This window comes from Mus pahari, chromosome 3, assembly GCF_900095145.1.
Source record: "Mus pahari chromosome 3, PAHARI_EIJ_v1.1, whole genome shotgun sequence".
NCBI lineage: Eukaryota > Metazoa > Chordata > Mammalia > Rodentia > Muridae > Mus > Mus pahari.
The window spans coordinates 113460108-113480940 of record NC_034592.1 but is presented as its reverse complement, the minus strand read 5'-3'; the positions used below and the strand labels follow the sequence as shown (position 1 = coordinate 113480940).

At 45.2% G+C, this 20833-nt stretch overlaps 1 protein-coding gene across 6 annotated transcripts in view; it reads right to left on the bottom strand.

The window, feature by feature from the left end:
• The window catches only part of Ebf4 (EBF family member 4), a 74089-nt gene that overhangs the window by 10608 nt on the left and 42648 nt on the right, over nt 1-20833 (bottom strand). For all 6 annotated transcript variants that reach the window (XR_003843490.1, XR_003843489.1, XM_021192260.2 and 3 more), the window contains one exon: nt 650-731. Coding sequence is in view for 4 of the 6 variants with exons in the window: in XM_021192260.2 (XP_021047919.1) it covers nt 650-731 (82 nt within the window). In the remaining 2 variants the exon portion in view is untranslated. The remainder of the gene's footprint in view (nt 1-649; nt 732-20833) is intronic.

Sequence of the window (20833 nt, the reverse complement as noted above, 5' to 3'; positions counted from 1 at the left end):
TTAGGGAGAACTAGCACCTTGAGGTGGGTGACTGGAAGCTGGAATTCAGAGTCCCCTTAGGGGAGGGGAGGTTCAGTGGGGTGAGGGTTGTGCTAGAACAGCTGAGGCCAGCTGAACCAGGTGATACCCCCAGATGAACTGACCTCCAGGGAGCTCTGAAGAAGTCATAGCTCTCAGGCAAAGAGTACCCTCTGTTTTTGCACACACAGAAACACTATAGAGTATCAGTCAAGTCTGGAGACAGGAATGCCTTCCTAAAGTTGGAACCCAACATCAGTTACCATCAACAAGAGCTCCCACTTTATTCTGGGCAGGAAATCGGTGCTGCCTTCTCCCTACCCCCTGCTCTGGGAGGGCTGTGCAGGTTGGGGATGTGCTAAGGGCAGCTGTTCTCAGCTTCACACTATGCAAATTACCTGGGTCGTTAATCATGTAAAAATGTCACAATTAGCATCTTCTTAAGTGGGACTCTAATGAAGCCTCCCTTGGCAGTCAGCATAAGTTGAGATGGAGCTGCCCCGCCCCCAGCAGGCACCAGGCTTGAGGCCCCAGCTAGGCAGAGACCTGCTCAGGCAGGGTCACAGCTTTCCCTTCACCTATCAGGAAAGGGGAGATTTGCACGGGGTGAAAGGATTCTTCCCCAGCCTACCTGGAAGCGGCGCATGTCTCGGGGATTCCCGGCATTCTTCAAGCAGTTCTGGTTGCATTTGAGAAAGAATTTGAGGAAGAACCTGAAACAGTGAGATTGGGAGGCTCAAGGGTCTGGGGCTTCTGTAAATAGACGAAGTTCACGATTCTGTGCCGTGCTCCCTCCCAGCACAGTGACACTCTTGGTGGCTTATACACAGGTGCACACTCCACATTCCTATCTCAAGCTGGGTACACACGGAATGCCTGAGATGGACCAAACAGATCCATCACAAGGACTACCTTAGTACACAGGTGTACACGGTGCTTGTTTGTCTATAAAATGTATGTTTCTCCACCTTCCCAGTGTATATCCATCACAGAACGTGCTGAGCAGACATCTACAGTATATGTGTATTATACTCACAATATATTATATGTAATATATATATATATATATATATATATATATATATGTATCACAAATTATACTCATCACAATGTGTACCTACCACACATACACTGCATATTCCACAGGGAGCATATACTCACATATGTCCAATACTGAATACAGTCAATGGAAAGACCATGCATATCTGTCATAGTCTATGACCATCACATACGACACGTCTGTCATGCATCACATCTCTCCTCAGATATAACCATCACCTATACAACATGTGCTCAGCGTAAACTGTGTGTCAGTTATCAACGATGCATATGCTTTATTGATCATTACTCAAAGATGCAGCCATCGCACAAGCATGTACTTCACATATGACCTGTACTCATCAAACATGAGGCCAGGCATGGGGAAGTATCCATTTAATCCCCACACTGGGAGGCAGAGGCAGGCAGATCTCCATGAGTTTGAAGCCAGCCTGATCTACACAAGAAGTTCCTGGGCAATCGAGATTACGTAGTCAGACTCTGTCTCAAAACAATCAAATAATCAAAACCCACGGATTCTGAATGGTACAAGCACACATGAGTGTTAATGTGTCCATCCTACAGGGTATATGCACAGCAAGAGTACAGAAAACAATCTACCTACTTGTGTAGTCTATGATTTAAAAACTGTCAGTGAGAATGACACCCTCCCCAGCAGAATTCCTTCCCACAGATTTTATATCCATTATACACTGAAAACTTGATAGCCCTGGCTATCCTGCAACTTACTTGGTTGACCAGGCTGGCCTCGAACTCAGAAATCCACCTGCCTCTGCCTCCCAAGTGCTGGGATTAAAGGCATGCGCCACCACCACCCGGTGCTCCTTTTTTTTTTTTTTAACATAAAATAATAGGGGAGAGAGTACAGTTGATACTGTGAAGTGGCCACTTTATGTACAGACACATGGGCCCTTGAACCTCCAGTCTTCCAAATATTTGGTGGGAAGCCTCAACACTATCAGTAAGATAGCCACAGATACTCTAGCCATTGTAAAGGCAGATGCCTTAGCCCCTGTGAGGCGCTGGGAGCAGCAGTGGACATGTCGTACAATTGTAGAGGGCAGGGCGAAGTCCATGGAGGGTCTTAGCAGGTAGCATGGCTTCCTGGACATCTGGTTACTTTCACTAATTTGGGAACCATGTTTCCCATGCCGCTTATTTTAATAAATAGCCATTAAGGGTCTAAACTTGGGGTGGTACTCTGAAAAAGTACATCCTGTAGCTCTCTATACCGTTTACATTCCTCAATCTTTAAGACATCCCATGGTATAGATGCCCGAGAGCCTCACAATCCTCGGAATTGTCCCAAACTCTCACATGTAGCACATCAGCTCCCGATGCACAGAGTAGAGGCTAGTTTATTAATTTTCAGTACCCAGCATGCTTTGACCAGGAGCTAGAAGGAGGAAAACATCTCAGATCAGAACACAGTCCCTGTGTTGAGGGGACTGACGCTAACTCTTAGACAGCATGACGGGCAATGTATGTGCTGCGCGTGGACACACACGGTACGTCCCTAGCATCCACACTTGCTCACGGTACCTGGCTCCCAACCCTGCAGAGTTGAGCGGGTGGGTTCCTGGGATGCGGATGAGCTGTGGGTGCCCTGAGCAGGTGCTGATCTGCACACTTGGTCAGTTAAGGGCTGTGCCAGGGCAACAGTGGCTTCAGAAAACACCTAGGCCAGCGCCGTTGCATGGCAACCTGGTATGAATGCAGAGGCTCAGGTTCTGCTTAGACCTGCTGAATCTAGTTTTGGTGGGGCCCAACCCGTTTTCTCTTAAGTCCTCTGTGGCACCGACCTTTTGGAATGTGCTTAGTCTCCATCTGAGATAGACTGCAAGTATGAAATACATACTGGATTTCGAACACTTAGAAAAAATGATTATAAAATAAACCATGAGGTAGCTGGGTATGCAGGTGCATAACTATAATTTCAGCACTCAGTGGGCAGAGGCAGGAATATCAGGAGCTCAAGGTCAGCCTCAGCTATTCAGTGAGTTTAAGGCTTGTCTGGGCTAGATGAGTAGCCCTCCAAAAACCAAACCTCAGTAATTTTTGTTTTGATCACACTGAAAGAACAATAATAGCTTAGATACATTGGATTAAAGAAAATACATTATCACAATTAATTTCACCTATTCTATTGTTGTTGTTGTTGTTGTTTGTTTGTTTTTATTGTTGTTGTCTGTTGATTTTTTTCACACAGACACAAAGTTTTTCTGTGTAGCCTTGGCTGTCCTGAAATTTGCTCTGTAGACCAGACTGGCCTTGAACTCACAGAGACTCACCTGCCTCTGCCTCCATCTAATGCTGGATTAAAGGCATATGCCACCCTATTCTTTTTTGTTTTATAAAGAAGTTGTAACCAGAAAACCTTACATGTGGCCTGGATTATATTTATATTAGAAGACACTGTTGTAGAGTGTTTATGTCGCTAACAATGCCCAAGAGTATCTGATCCTCAGGAGAAGGTATGCCTAGTCTTAGTGAGTGGGGCATCCATGCTCAAAGATTGAGCTTTGGCATAATGACTGTTCCTGCCCCTCAAAGGCTGGTCAGGAGAAGGAGGGTGGCATGTACGGAGAGGTCAGATGTGGGGACTGTGAACCAGGGGAGGCTCAGAAGTACAGCTATAGAAAGACAACATGGGGACACAGACCCAAGTATCTAAAATATCACCTGGGACCTGGAGGCAGGTAGGCAGGTAGGCAGGTAGGCAGGTAGGCAGGTAGGCACTTTATTGAGGATTTGTGAATCCCTGCTCATCATGAAGAAAGTATACTTCATCCCTAAAGATGGAAAGAGCATGGAGTGTCCTCTGTGCAGCACTCCTTGCCTCTGGCTCCACAGGGCTGTAAGGGAGCCCAGAGAAACCCTTTACTCTGACTGAGATGAGCCACAGGCGGGGGGAGGGGGGGGGAGAAGAAAACAAGCTCATGGGCCCCAGTAGTATGAGCGTGGGACTATATGTAGTGTCAGCCACACTAGTGGCAACAGGTATCTCCGGGAACACAATTTCATCTGGATCTCCAAGAAATGCCTGTTAGAGAAAGGCCACATCCCAAGAGCTGCCCTTGGAATGACTAGGAGACAATACTACAAATGCGAGTATGAGGTGACAATAGGATGTGTCTGAGAGGGAGCGAGACAAACCCTAAGGCAATCCCAGCCCAGTCAGTTATGTAGTGAAGGCCTAGGGCCCTGCTCAGGCCATCCCTCACTGTCTTGCTTCGTCCTCTCAAAATTCTGAGGTGGCATATGGTTCTGTTATTTCTCCCACTATACAAACAAGAATCAAGGTTGAACAAGAATAAGTTACCCAGTAGAGTAAGTCTAAAAGCTAGGATGTGAATTTAGGTCTCTGAGCTTTTGCTGCTGACAAGAGTCCTTGGAGGTTGGGATGAGAGAGTCCAGGTGGTATGGTTGGACTCTGCAGTCCTGAGAGGGGTCCTGTGTGGGTGTGTGGGGCCAGGGTGGGCAGTAGGACTTTTATAAGGTATTTCAACTTTCCTGTTGTTTGGGGCCTTTGCATGTTGTATCTGTAGCTTTCAAATTTTCTAGATTAAAAATGGTTGAACAAGATGAGCTAAGACTGGTGATTTTTGAGGCTCTTTGAGGCTCAGTATCTATTCTGCTTTTATGTTAGACATTCTCCACACTAGGAAAATATAATTAAGACCTGGCAGTGGTGGCACACGTCTTTAATCCCAGCACTCAGGAGGTAGAGGCAGGATCTCTGAGTTTGAGGCCAGCCCAGTCTACAGAGGGAGTTCCGGGACAACTGGGGCTACACAGAAAAACCCTATCTTGAAAACAAACAAACAGAAATAAAGGGAAGAAAATCTAATTAAAAACAAAACACAACAGGGTAGAGCTATAAACAGTAGTTATCCACTTGATGAGGCATTTGAAGGAAGGAAGTATCCATCGGGTACCTGTGATACAAGTGGAGGCAGGCGAAGTGGCTCATGCCTTTAACTCAGAGCTCTGGAAGCAGAGGCAGGCAGATCTTCATGATTTCTAGGCCAGCCTGTTTACACAGACCTATGTGGTGAGACCTTGTCTCAAACCAAACAAACACCAGAGTGTGTCAGAGGCACACCTCCCTTCCTGCAGCTGAACTTAGTCTTAGTCTAGAGACTTTCTATTTCTTTAAATACAAACAGCTCAGAATGAAATTAAATTGGCACTTCTTCAACCTACAAAGCGGCAAGGCTGGGCTGAGCATGCGTCAAGCGCGAACACTGGACTCACAGATGAACTGTGAGGCGCAGAACTGCCTCAGGAAATCCATCTACCCCAGCACAGTCCTCAGCCAAAAGAGACAATAGACGAGAAAAAGTTCGGGCGATCAATGACTCTACTGTTAAGATGCCCCTGGGGACCGAGAGCAGGGTGGCGTGAGTTGCTCTTCTGAGGCCAGTGAACAAGAACAGCACAGCTGGGCAGCACTTGTCTGAATCCCAGCGTCCCACAGCTGGTCTCAGCGTTGGTTAAAGAGCTCACAGCTGCCCTGCTACTTCTAAATCTGCCCCAATCAGAAGCCTGTCCTCCCTGTCAGCGACCCACAGTCAATGACAGTCACTGGATGGATCAAGCCTAAAGGCCTCGGTACTTCACACCACTCCAGGGCACTGGGAAGTCTGGCTTCCTTGCCAAGCTACGACTCCTCCTCACCAAGTCCCCTTCAGTCCCTTGTTGCTGTTTATTTGTTTTGTTTTGTTTTTCTCAGATATCTCTTCAAATAACACACTTTCACAAAAAGCCCATCTCTCTGGCTACTTCCAGAAAATCTGATGAGAGGTCAGGCCACACAGCTGGGGCTTTTTCTCCTCGCCTCTTCCATCCCATTCTGAAACACTTTACTGAGGGCTGAAATTACGGTGCCCACTTTTTCAGAGAAAGCTGGTAAGTAACTCAAAGACCTGGTCTGACAGCCAAGTGGGATTCGACTACGGGGCCATGTCATTTCCTCCAGAACGATATCCGCTAGCCACACTCAGCTACTGATGTATGTATGGTGTATGTGTATGGTGTGCGGTGTATGGCATATGGAGTGCGGCGTATGGTGTATGGTGGCAGGATCTTACTATTTAAACCTAATTTCATTTTCACTTATTTAAAGCTGTTTTCCCATGTAGCTTATGGCTGCCATATTGGACGGTGCAGATCTAGAAAGAGATTGTAATGAATGATGCACAAGTTGGGAATAAGGTGGTCAAAGCAACAGCGGCAGTCATGAAAGTCCTGGGAAAGAAAGAAAGCAGATCTGGAGCAAGAGAAAGCAGAGAACCACAGATGTATTTCTACGTACAAGGTGGCAGCACAGCCTGGGATGGGGCAATGGGTAGGGGTCCTCTGCTAATCTTTATCCTAAAAACCTTGTGTTTGAGCAGGCTAGCCTCAAGAGCAGACTAGCACCCAGAACCATGCTCTCCCTGTCTGCTGCACTCTACCCCCAACTAGGACCACACTATAGATGCTGAAAACCGTTACCCCCGTTATTCACCCACTCCAAAGGACTGACTGGACATATTTTACACGTCAGTCACAGGGGATCTAGAGGCCAGCAAGAGCTTTTGCTTTGCTGCTGTTGGAAGTGTTGGGGATTAGATCATACATGCTAGGTAAGTGCTCGACCACTGAGCTCCAATCCCTCCATCAATTACTTGGGCTGGCCTGGTCTCCTGAGTAGCAGAGATTATAGACCTGTACCAATAGGTCTAGCTTTTGAACAATATTTTAAATAATTTACAATACATGAACAAAGATAGAGAAACTCAAAGAGCGCCACACAGTGGTGGGTGTGGCAGGATAATTTGCCAAGCATTCTGTGCAAGAGCAGCTTGTTTTGCCTGCCAAGGGTATAAGAGTTTCTATAGCTCACATTTGCTCTTGAGCATTGGGTCTTGGTGGACCTCAGAGAGAAGCAGGAGGCAAAAGGAACACAACTTTTCAGAGCATTGGCAAGACTTGTCCAGTGGTACCCGGGGGCAGCGGTGGGTCAGAGCCCTGGGACTGGCTTCATTTCATGTGTGATTTGGATGCTGTGGGCAAAAGGAAGTTCTCACCAAATGCCTTACTGACTGTGACTGCTGGAAGAGCCAGTTTCATTCCAGAGAGAGAGGGGCAGACTGGAAGAGATGAGGCCAGAGTGAATGAGAAGGTGGCTGAAGTAGTCGAGGTGGTCCAGGCTCCTTCCTGAACTTGGTGTGCAATAGCAGTCAAGACAGAGACTCTTCAGGGCCATAGCCACCTGACATGCCTGGACCTAGTCTCCCCACCAGGATCCCCAAGTAGGGTAGAGGTGGCTGCTGTGCAGATGGGCTGAGGGACTATAAATAGCCAGGGCGCATACATTAGCATGCCAATGCACCCGCACCCCATCCTCTATGCTAATGGCCCACCATGCGCCTGAACACCTTCTGTTCCCCTGCATGCATTTGCATGCACAATTAGCATAATCTTGTATAATTAATGAACAGCGTCAATTTTAGCTCCTAAGTAATTTGATTAACATGTTGATGGGGCACTTACTAGACTCTCCAAACCTCAGGGCTGGGCATGGGGCCTGAGGAGATGGGGAGAGGGGGTGGAGAAAGTGCTGAGAGGTCCTCAGCTGTCCATGAAGAGTTGTGGAGACCCCACTTTTCCTGGATTGGCCTGAGGGGAGAGGAAGTGGAGAGGCTGGTAATTGAAGGTCTCTGGGTTCTTCATATGGAGTTGGGGACCAGTGGCTAGTCTGAGCATTAAACTTGTTTGTGTCCATATGGACATAGGCACATACATACATACATCTCTTGCATGTCCCCCTAGATCGTAGAATCTTATGTAAGTGTGAGATATTAGACTAACTTCCTCCTCATAGAGAAAGAGGGTGATCTTAGGAGTAGTATGGGGATATGAAAGAGAGAGGAAGACTTAAGTGGTACGCTCCTCAGTCTTAAGGGAGGGAAGCTGGGCTCTTGAAGTTCAGGACTTTGGCAACTCCTATTTGTGAGTTGTGTGGGAGGTAGGAAGGGTGGTGCTGGTGAGGTTAGGCATCTTCTGCAAGGTGCCAAGAAAGCCAGGGTAAAAGGAAGAGGTAGGAGGCTGTATGGAGCCTCTTTCTATCTAGGGAAAGGCACGCTTCCAGCCCCAGGCTAGAGCACAGACTAATGGCCACCATTCGTCTGCTCCTCTAAGACCGTGGTTACTTAGAGTCAGGAAGTTCTCCCTTGACTTTGAATGTTCTCGCTGCTCTCAGGCTCAGGTGCCTTTGCTGTCTAAGGTGATCACGAGAAGCTGGTTCAGAGGCAGAAGGTGAGAAGTGATACAAGATACTACGGCAGGCACTGGATTCGAACATCTCACCTAACTCCATGTATCCTCTCCTTTACATCATCGATATTTCTCCTCCTCCTCTTGCTGTGTGTATGTGTGTGTGTGTGTGTATGTCTATGTATGTGTATGTTAGTGTGTGACTGTGTATATGTGTGTGTATGTTAGTGTGTGGCTATGTATATATGTATGTGTGTGTTGGTGTGTGACTGTGTATGTGTGTGTATGTTAGTGGGTGGCTATGTATATGTGTGTGTGACTGTGTATGTGCGTGTGGGTGCATGTGCATGCATGTATGCATGCGGAGACCAGAAGACAACCTCAGGTATTATTCTTAGGTGCCATACACCTTGTTTAGTGGGGCAGGGTCTCTTACTAGCCTGAAGCTGAAAAGAATAAGAAAAAAAGAGCTAGGCTGGTTAGCCACTAAGCTCCAAGGACCGGCCCACTTCTGCATCCCCAGTAATGAGATTACTAAGCATTCTTCTATGTGTGGGTTCTGGGGATTGAACCCAGGTCCTTGTGCTTGCAAAGCAAAAACTTTACCAACTGAGCCATCTCTCCAACTGCACTATCTCTCCGGCCCTTTTTCTTATTAACACCCCTAGCAAGTGAGCAATTGGTCAGCTCTATTTCACAGTAATTAGCAACTGAAGCCCAGACTAGTGAGGCATGCCTCCAAGTTATGTGTCCAGACATTCAAGGCATGAGCACCAACCCCAAATAACCCTTCTATGGTGGTTTGAATGAGAATGGCCCCAGAGGCTCATACATTGGAATGTCTGGTTTACAGCTGCTGGACTATATAGGAAGGACTAGGTGGTATGGCCTTGTTGGAGGGGATGAGTCATTGGGGGAGGGCTTTTCACTTTCAAAAGCCCACACCAGACACGTGTGCCTCTAACTCGAGTGTGTGGTGTGAGCACCAAGCCACTGCTCCATTGCTATGTCTGTCTATCTTCTGCCTCCATCCCCACCATGATGGCCACAGACTCACCTTCTGAAACTGTAAGCAAGCCCCCAGTTAAATACTTTCTTTATTTTTTGTTTTATTTGTTTTTTGTTTGTTTGTTTGTTTTGTTGGGTTTTTTTGGTTTTTTGTTTTTTGGTTTTGTTTTGTTTGTTTGTTTTTGAGACAAGGTTTCTCTGTGTAGCCCTGGCCGTCCTGGAACTCACTCTGTAGACCAGGCTGGCCTCGAACTCAGAAATCCGCCTGCCTCTGCCTCCCGAGTGCTGGGATGAAAGGCGTGTGCCACCACTACTTTCTTTTATGAGTTGCTTTATCATGGTGTCTCTTCACAGCAATAGAACAGTAACTAAGACAAGTTCACTTAGAACAAAACTTTATATTCAAGTTGTAGACAGCCAGAACTGTAGATATCTATCATGGATTTCCAGCCCTCCTGTTATTTCCAAAGGGAGAGTTGCCCCATGTCCTCGATAGAGCAGGGGTCCCTTTGAGATGTTTGTCCTTATAACTGACATTCAGCTTTTTTTTTTTTTTTTTGGTTTTTCGAGACAGGGTTTCTCTGTGTAGCCCTGGCTGTCCTGGAACTCACTTTGTAGACCAGGCTGGCCTCGAACTCAGAAATCCNCCTGCCTCTGCCTCCCGAGTGCTGGGATTAAAGGCGTGCGCCACCACGCCCGGCGACATTCAGCTTTGATCCCCAGGGCAGATAGGGAAAATCTGTCTCAAACTTGTTTTGTCTCTCTTCCCTCAAAAGCTCTGAACTGTGAGAAGGACTAGGCAAGGAAAGGAGATGTGGCCACTCAGGTGTTAGAAAGTCAAGCCGTCAATAGGAATGGGCAGAATGGGTCAAGACAGACACCTGTGTTTGCAGCATGATGTGATTTGGTTGGAAGGGCAGAAGCTACTGAGGGATTAGCCTGGGACTGTGGTACAAGGAGCACTGCATTTACTACTACATTAGGAATATGACTGATTCCTCCCGGGCATCTGAAGCCTTTCTCACTGACTCACACTTGTTAGGTTACGCTTGACTTGGGGGTTAGACTAGAGCTGACCTCTGCCAGGTGGCTGAGACACGACCTACTTCAACAGTGTCACTGTAATAACACTCATTGTGCAGCAAGCACAACCACGTGGCAGAGATCATGACTAACAGCCAGAAGAGAGCTAAGGCCCCAACTGGAAGGAATCTTCTGTCTCCATCTCAAACACAGGATCACCCTGGCTAACCAAGCAATTATTTAAAGTCTTAGAGCTCTGATGTCTGATAAAGCAACTGAGTGTGGCTATTTAAATCTGACTTAAGGAGGACTGGAGAGGGTGGCTCAGCACCTAAAGCACTTCCTTCCTTTGCAGAAGACTCGGGCTCAGTTTCCAGTACCCACACACTGGCTCACAATGACCTGTAATTACAACTCAGGGGATCTGATGTCCTCCTCTGACCTCCACAGGTTCCTACACACATGGGATGCATGTATGTACACATAAAATAAACTTTAAAGAAGTTAAGTCTATCTTAGTTATGACTAAATACAATTAAAGTTAATTGTGCAGTCACAGCAGCCAATTTCAATGTCTATGTGTGGTATTGGCTACCATGATGGATAGTGTAGTCTTAAACTCCTATATTGCTCTCTAGTTCCTCTTAAATTCTGTCTGTCTGTCTGCCTAATGTGCATGTCCTACATGTATGTCTGTGTACTATGTCTATGGAGGCCAGAAGAAGGCATTGGACCCTCTGGAACTAGAGTTCAGTTATTAGCTGTGGGTGATGGGTATCGATCCTGAGTCCTCTGAAAGAGCAACCAGTGCTCTTAGCCACTGGGCCATCTCTCCAGCTCCTCTCTTTTCCCTATCATTATGTAGTATACACAACTAACTTGTCTTCAAGTTCTCTGATTATTTTTCATTATTATGAAATTATATCTTGTCTTTTCAACACTCCCTTGGCGCTCTCTGGGAGCACAAATCATTTGTTTAGATCTCTCTTTTTCTTCCAAACACTTACCATAGGGCCTGCTTCAGGATGGAATTAAAGGATCAGAAATCACTGTATTGGGGACAAGGGTCAGTTGGTATAGTTCTTGTGCAAGTATGAGTGCCTGCGTTCAATGCCTAGCACCCACATTTTAAAACACAAATCAAAACTTTGGTCTCAAAATAACAAGGGGGAACACTTGCTGCTCTTGCGGAGTACCCAGTTTCAATTCCTAACATCTATGTGGTGGCTAACAACCAGCTGTAACTCTAGTTCCAGGGACTCTGATCTCTGCAGGCACCAGGTACACACATGGTACACACGTGGTACACACACACACACACACACACACACACACACGGAAAAAAGGTCATACACAAAATAAATAAATATATAAAAATAATGAGGTGGATTGCTCTTGAGGAATGATACTTGAGTTTGTCCTTTGGCCTCTCCATGTACAACACACACACACACACACACACACACACACACACACTCCTGATGGGATGAATTTTGGCCCAATGTTCTCAATCACTTTTAGTAGGAGACATGTAAAGTTGTATCTTCAGATTAAAGATGCCCACTACAGGGAGAGAACTGAGAACCACAGAGTGTTCCCACAAAGTGATAAAAGCAATGGCAAAAATAGCCATGATCAACTTTTTAAAAACTCTGTTTTTCATTTATATGTTGTTATTTTTCTTTTTTGAATCAGGGTCTTACGTAGGCCAGGTTAACCTTGAACTTACTATATAGCCAAGGATGACCTTGAACCCCTGATTCTCCTATCTCTGCCTCCTCAGTGCTGAAATTATAGGTTGTGAAATACCATGTAGAGCTAACATTTTCACAACTCTTAAAATTAATAAGTTTTGTAACATTTATTCGAGAAAGGCGTCTGAGTTTTATGAGCACTCGGTGGTGTTTAAATAGTCCCCTTCCATTCCCCAGCTTGGCCGGGAAGCAGAGGTCTCACAAGGATGGAAACTGCAAAGTCAGCAGCCTGGCAGCAGCCCGAGGGAGCGAGGTGGCATAGGAGCGTCTGACAAGCTCTGTCCCCTAGCAGTGGTCACTCTCTGGCCAGTCTGGTGGCCCCTAAGAGCCCTGCCCACAGACCCTATTACCCAAGTCAAAGCTCATTCTGTGAGAAAAGCCCCCCACCCCCACCCCCACCCCCACACATGACATCTTCACCGTCAGCTGCTGGAGACAGCAACACTGTCTGGGCAAAGTCAATCTGGCCAAATCATTTTTCAAAGGAAAAGAATTGGAAATAAGATTTCTACAGGGGACTCCAAGAAGTTCTAGAACACTCTGAAAGCCTTAGGGAGCCATGCCAGTCTTGGGGACAGGCACATGCCCAGGGATGGTATGGGGTCTGGTCTAGTCTCATCTCTGGCTCCCTGTCCAAGCAAGAGGAAACGTGTAAGGCAGAGCTGTTACTCACCAGAGCAAGGACAGTGTGCCCTGATACACACAGAGCCTTTCAACAAGCAGCAGAAAAGCCCAGTTAATGGAGTTGAAAACTAAAGTAATACCAGAAACTTTGTTAACTGTACATCATAAAAAATACAAGTTAGAGAGCTGATCCAGAAAAGTTACAAAACAAAAAACCTATAAAAACTAAGCAACAGCAACAAAGATAACCGTTAGGGGATATGATTGACAGAGGTTCTATATCATATTACCACGGCGCTTAGCTTTCAACAAAGAATTGTGTTATTTGTAAAATAATAGGAAAGCAAGACTCATATATAAACAAATAAAGAAATCAATATGATAGTCCCTGAAGAAGCCCTTATTAGACTTTCTAGACAAATAATTTAAAGCATTATTTTTCATGTTTATAGAACTAAAGGAAAATATGTATAAAGAATTCATGTTGTCTGGGAAGGAGGGGCAACATTTGGGATGTAAATAAACAAATAAAGAATTCAAGATTGTTTCATTCCAAAAATATATCAACAAAGATAAAGAAATACTTTTTTAAAATGTTAATTGTGGAGTTGAGAAAGACATGATTGAAATGAAAGAAATAGCTCAGGTGGAAGAAAAAACTGAATGTAGCCCATTGAGCTTGTCTAGTTCAGGAGAAGGATGGAGAAAAAAGCCAAAGCCTAGGAGGTTTATGGAGCATCATCAAACCTGTGTGATACATGCAGTGCATTCTCTCTGAAAGGAGAAAGGAGAGGGAAAGGATTAGAAAGAATGTTTGAACAATGGCCCAAACACCCCAAATCTGACGAAAAACTTTACCAAGCACATCCAGGAAGCTCAGTGAGTCTCAGGCAACACTTAGAGACCCCACAGATGGGTCAGACTCAGACTGCTCCAAGGCAGAGAGGGAGGCAGAACCTGAGATGCAAGTAGAAGAAATAACAAAGCTCCGCGGAAGGGCTCACACCTGACTTCTCATCAGCCACATTAGCAGCCCACGGGTACAGAGATGGCATGTTATGCTGAAGGGAAACTGTTAACCAAAAATACTGGCAACATCTCTACTTCAAATATGAAGGAGAAATTGAGACATTTTCAGGTAAACAAGAACTGAAGATTCATCATTTACAAATTTGTCATGCAGGAAATATTAATAGGAATCCTTCTGTTTGAAATGAAAAGACACTCGACAGTAGCAATTCAAAATTACACAAAGGAAAAAATGACAGATAAATATAAGGTAGCACACACATGAAACTATTTTGTTTTCTACTTAATTTAAAAGACTGGTATGGGATTAGGGGTTATAGGTCCTAATATGCACGCATATGGGAGCAAGGTTACAGGAATGTCCTGGTGTGCATTTGTGTAGAAGCAGGGGTTATAGGATGCGCTAAACTGTACACATGCGGGACCAGGTGCTATAGAACAGCCTAGTAATGTCCTTCTTCTTCTTCCTTCTTCTCTGTTCTTCTTCCTCCTTCCTTCCCTCCTCCTTTTCTTCTTCCTCCCCTTCCTCCTCCTCCTCCTTTTGAGAGGTTTTCTCTGTGAAGTCCTGGCTGTCCTGGAACTTGCTCTGTAGACCAGGCTGGCCTTGAACTTACAGAGATCCACCAGCCTCTGCCTCCCCAAAGCTAGGATTAAAGGTGTGTCACCACAGCTCAGCACTTCTCTCTCTCTCTCTCTCTCTCTCTCTCTCTCTCTCTCTCTCTCTCTCTAATACAGGGACCCTCAGGTCCAGGTTCCCCTCCTGCCTGTGGCCCTGAGTTCTGGGGTTATATACATGCTCCACCACAGCTGTTTTATGGGATGCTGAGGATGAAACCCAGGTTTCAGGCATGCTACTCAACACATCATCAGTTCTCCAGTAACATTTTACTACAGCTATTCTTAAAATAAGGTCTATTTTTAAATGACCTTATTATAGGCCTGCTTAAGCTTTTATCTTACTTAATCATGCTACCATCCACAGAACCAGAGCCCAAGTAACAAGGAGGGTTTAAGGGAGGACACAAGGATCTCTCTGGAAAGGAGAAATAGAACAGATTCAGCCAGTGGACTGGGTTGAGAACAGGAGGGAGGGGGAGGAGTGGAGAATACTGGGGGAAATGACTAGAATTGGGGGGCATTTTGGGGGCAAGGTGGAAACTTAGTGCAATGGAAACTCCATGGAATCTGGGAGAGTAACCCTAGCAGACTCTTAGTTATGGGGACACTGAGCCTGAACCAGCCATCCTCTGTAACCAGGCAGGGACTCAAGTGGAGGGATTGGGACACCAACCCAGCCACAAAACCTTCCACCTATAGTCTGTCCTGCCTGCAGAGTGTTCTGGGACCAGACCTTAGCAGAACAGTCCTCAAAGAGACCAGAGAGACTCCATCCAGCAACTGATGGAAGCGGATGCAGAGTCCACAGCTGAACATTAGGAGGAGCTCGGGGAGTCCTGTGAGGAGGGAGAGGAAGGACTGGAGGAACCAGAGGGGTCAGGGACACCATGAGAACATGGCTCACAGGATAAACTGCCTGGGGCTCACAGGGGCTTGCAGAAATCAGGGATCCTGTAGGAGTCTGGCCTAGGTCATCTGCATAGATGCTACAGCTGTGTAGCTTGGTGTCCCTGTGGGGTTCCTAACAGTGGGAGCAGGGGCTGTCTCTGACTCTTTTGTCTACTTGTGGGACCATTTTCTTCCTACTGGGTGGCCTCATCCAGCCTTGATGTGATGGCATGTGTCTGGTCTTCTTATGCCACGTTTGGTTGATGTCCCTGGAGGACTGCTCTTCCCTGAGGGGAGGGACAACTGCAGTTAGGATGTAATATATGAGAGAATTTTTAAAAACACCATTTTGTAAAAAGAAAAAAAAGATTATAATCTTACTGACAATGAGAAACAAAAAGAAGAAGAAGAAGAAGAAGAAGAAGAAGAAGAAGAAGAAGAAGAAGAAGAAGAAGAAGAAGAAGAAGAGGAGGAGGAGGAGGAGGAGGAGGAGGAGGAGGAGGAGAGAGAGCGCATGACATGATACTAGGACATTGTTATTAGTATTATAAACTGGCTCACTATATTTATTTATTTTGTAAAAGTGCATGTGCAAAAGCCATGGTTTTTTTTCTGGTCTTGAAACATTTTTGTATAGTGTATAAATTAAGTTGACTTTGGCTAAATTAGATTATTCTAAATTTAAGATATTTAATTATAATTCTTAGAGCACCTGCTAAGAAAATAACAGTAACAACAAGTACAACAGAATTAAAACAGTTCCCTGGAAAATATGAATTTAATTAAAGAAAAATAATGGAGGAACAGAGGAAAAAGTTAGCACATACCCGGGCCTGGTGCTGCCATCTTTCCTCTCAGCCGCTGTGAGGCTGAAGCAGGAAGGTCACAGGCTGAAGGCCCACTGAGGCTCGAGAGTGAGTCTATGAGCCAGGGCAAGTGAATATGAGTCTGTCTTAAAGCTAAAAGTAAAAAGAGGGCTAGTGATGTAGTTCAGTGGTAGACGACTTGCCTCATACTATAAGGTCCTGGATTTAATCCTCAATATCAAATACAAATTCAGTGCAAAAAAATCCACTGCCTTATCAGTAGTTACATTTAATATAAATTAATTAAGTGACCCAGTTTAAAGGCAGAGATCAGTAGAAAGAATTAAAAGACACGTGACTCAACTGTCTGCTAGTGTAAAACACACTTCGGAAAACAAAAGGATGGGAAAGACACATCCTACAAATTCCAGCCAAGAGAGAGCTGCGGTGGCTGTTCTAATACCAAACGGATTTCAAGGCGAAGCTTGTGCAACACAAAGAAGACTGTTTTATAATAAATGTGTTCTAGTTATCCTGGGTTTGTTGTTTTCCCATGTGAAGCTGAGAATTGCTCTTTCAAGGTCTGTAAGAATTGTGTTAGAGTTTTGATGGGAATTACATTTCTCCTAAGAGGCTTTATCCAGAAGCAGATGCAGAGACTCACACCCAAACATCAGGTGGAACCCAGGGAGTCTTGGGGGAGAGTGGGGGATAGAAGTGAGCAAGTTGGAGGGGTCAAGGACACCACTAAAAGACCCAGAGAGTCAACTAACCTGAGACCATGGGGGCTCACAGAGCCTGGGCCACCAACCAGGGGGGAGCATGCAGGAGCTGGACCTAGACTCTCTACACATTTCTATCAAATGTGCAGCTTGGTGTTCGTGTGGGTCCTCTAACAAGAAGAGCGGAGGCTGCCTTGATCTCTGCTCCCTGCCATTGGATTCCCTTCTCCTTCCTGGACTGCATGCTTGGGCCTCAGTGCGAGAGGATAGGCCTAGTCCTGCTGGGACTAGATGTCCCAGGGTGGGGTGGTACCCAAAATGGGCTCCCTGTCTCTGAGGAGAAGCAGAAGGGGCGATTAGGACTTGGAGGAGGTGGGGCTGTGATTGGGATGTAAAGTAAATAAAAATATAGTAACTGTGTAACTGGGAGTAGAAATAACAGTTACAAACACACACACAGCCAGTATCTGAGCTCCAAAACACACATAGCAAAAAGCAAAACAAACCAACCAAACAAAAAATAAATGCAGAAGAGAGAAACAGTCCAGCAATAATAGTTGGTGACTTCAGTTCCCTGTCTCAGTGACAGAAACACCTTCATGAGTGCACATGGCACTTAAACAAACAAACAAACCATAGTTCACGTTAGGCCTGTCTTAGGGTTTCTATTGCTGTGAAGAGACACTACAGCCATGGCAACTCTTATAAAAGAAAACATTTAACTGGGGTTGCCTACAGTTTCAGCCATTTAGTTCATTATCATCATGGTGGGGAGCATGGTAGCACGCAGGCAGACATGGTGTTGGAGAAGGAGCTGAGAGTTCTACAGCTTGATCCAAAGCAGTAAGGAGATGACTGGATGTGCTTCACACTAGGCATACCTTGAGCATTTAAGACCTCAAAGCCCCACCCCCACAGGGATATATGTCCTCTAACAAGGCCACACCTCCTCCAATAAGGCCATGCCTCCTAATAGAGCCATTCTCTATGGCCAAGCATTCAAACATCTGAATCTATGAGGGCCATTCCTATTCTAACCACCACAAGGACATTTAAACATCCCCCATAAACTTTAAGGGACCCGCACCCTACAAAGTTTACCAAGCAGGCTTTCTGTCCACAGTGGAATAATGCCATCAATAACAGAAGGAGGTTTGGAAACTCACAAATGATGGAGCAAAATAAGTCCCTTGAAAATAATCAAAGAGGCAAGGAAGAGATCCCAAGAGAACCATAAAATCTTTTATGAAACAAAATGAAAACAGAACATCTAAAACTTATGTGATGCTGCCAGAGGAATGCTTGGGTGAAATTTTATGTAATTTATGTATTCTACGTGAGCTATAGTTTAAAAAAAAAAAAAAAAAAAGACAGACCTCAAATCTCCAAAGTGACCCTTAAAACTGGGAAAACAGAAACTCCCCAGGGTAGACAACAGAAAGGAAACAAAGCATAGAAAATACAGATGGTTCAGTAAAAGTTGGTTACGTTGTGTTGTGTTGTGTTTTGTTTTAAGATCCACAAGGCTGCTGGTGAGATGGCTCATCGGGAAAAGACACTGCCGATGAGCCTTAGGACCATAGTTCCACCACAGGACTTCTTTTTTCTTTCTTTCTTTTACGAGACAGGGTTTCTCTTTGTAACCCTGGCTGTCCTGGAACTCACTCTGTACACCAGGCTGGCTTCGATCTGCCTGCCTCTGCCTCCCAAGTGCTGGGATTAAAGGCATGCACCACCACTGCCCTGCTGCCACCGCAGAAATTTTAACCAAATTTGAACAGAAGAGCGACTGCTTGACCCACGAAGTGTTCGTTGTCTCATGTCACATGACTAGTGCAGGAACCAATGAGCATGTAGCAGTGGCACGGACCATTGTACTTCTTGTCAAAGTCCTTTTTGGCATGGGCCCCAACCTCCTTTTCTATGTTAGGTCTCCAGTGCCTGAGTCCTGAGCTCCACCAGGTCCTGCTGCACATCTTCTGACATGGCGGCAGTTTCGATCGCTGCCTTCCTAATGTACACATTAGAACCAGGTCACCATGAGCGGGAGCTGGGCTGGCTGACTGCTACCCTCTCCTGGGGGAGGGCCTGGTGCTACTCTGTCTGACAAGAAGACAGAGTCTCAACAGAAGCTGTGGTGAAGCTGAAGGATTAGTAGGGGTTTTGTTTGTTTGTTTGTTTGTTTTTAAAGGCAAGGTCTCATTTAGTCACTCAGAGAAATATTTCAGTAAATTTTTATCAAACAATTTTGATCAAAAGTCCAATTGTGGTGGTTAGCAAGGTGCAGGACTAACGCCTGTGCTTTATCTGGTCACCTTCTGATAGCATGCTACTTATTCTCTGTGTACTGTAGGACTTGGTGACTGGATGTTAAAATCCAGAGAGTAAAATATACAGGCTCATGCTAACAATAAAACCAACAGAAGTGGGAGAGACCAGACTATGCAAAGCTGTCTGGCCTCTGCTCTTGCATGGTGGCATGTGTGCTCTTACCACCAAGTATAAATTAAAAAATAAAAATAAAAATAAAAATAAAAATAGAGAAAGAGTAACAACAGTGGCAAATGCTTAGACTGACAAAGAAAAAAAGAAAGATCCAAACTGCCAAAATCATGATTAAGAGAAGCAATAACCCAACCAGCCGGCAGCAGTAGGAATTGCGGGAGACTGCACACAGGAGACGGCACACAGGAGACGGCACACAGGAATTATGGACGACTGCACACCAGATAACAGAGATGAGATGGCAAAACTTCAAAATGACTCAGCAGGATAATAGGATTAGGATGACAGACTGACTTAGCCTTCTAAAAACCTTTCACAAAACCTCAGGTCTAAATGGTTTTAGTGTTAAATCCCACCAAATATTCAAAGAAAAATATCAATCTTTTACAACTCTCAACAAAACTAGAAGTCAAACCCTTATTTCATGTCCTGTTGAGGTTTGGCCTTTTCTTATCTATTGTAATGCTAAGACAACATGGTTGCCCCATAGACTAGAGAGTCCCCCATATAGACCTTGCCCCCCAAGTTATTTCTGATTGGTAAATAAAGATGCCAGACAGCCAATAGTTAGGCAGAAGAGACATAGGTGGGGTTTAGGTTTCACAGGGTTGGGGTCAGAGGAGAACCACAAGGAGAAGAAGGTGCAGGAGGAGAAATGAGGCGCAAAAGTGGATTAGGAGTAAAGAAAACATGGCCCTGAGGGCTAGCTAATTTGAGTTAAGAGCCCCAGATGAAACATAGCAATAGCTCAGGGTTATCGACAGGAAAGTAGTTCTAACAGCACAGAGGGTAGCACCTGCCCAGCTCTAGGGCTGTTTAAGGTTTGTTGTAAATATAAAGGCAGTGTGTGCCTTTTATCCAGGAACTAAAGGGTCAAAGGGGGGGGTGGTAAAACTCAGGGTTGGGATTAAAATTTTCTATAGCAACATCCTATATAAAAATCAACTGAGGAGGCTGAAGAGATGACTCAGTGGCTAAGAACACTTGATCTTGCAGGGGACTTGGGTTCAATTCCCAGCACCCACATGGTAGCTCACAACTATATTTAACTCCAGTTCCAAAGGATTCTATTCCCTCTTCTGGTCTCTTCACGCACCAGGCATGTATGTGCTATACAAACATACATAGAGGCAAAACATTCAAACACATAAATAAATGTAAAAACACTTAGACAATAATAAGCATTGATTCGGGTGTAAGAAAGTAGAACCCTTATGTACCAGTGATGGAGTAAAAGCTAATGTGCTTGTTTCGGAAATCAATTTGAGAATGCTGCAAACAGTCAAACAGAGTTAACCTATAACTCGGCGATTACATTTGAGTTAAAAATATTTGCTGTATGCCGGGCGTGGTGGCGCACGCCTTTAATCCCAGCACTCGGGAGGCAGAGGCAGGCGGACTTCTGAGTTCGAGGCCAGCTTGGTCTACAGAGTGAGTTCCAGGACAGCCAGGGCTATACCGAGAAACCCTGTCTCGAAAAACCAATACATACATACATATATATATATATATATAT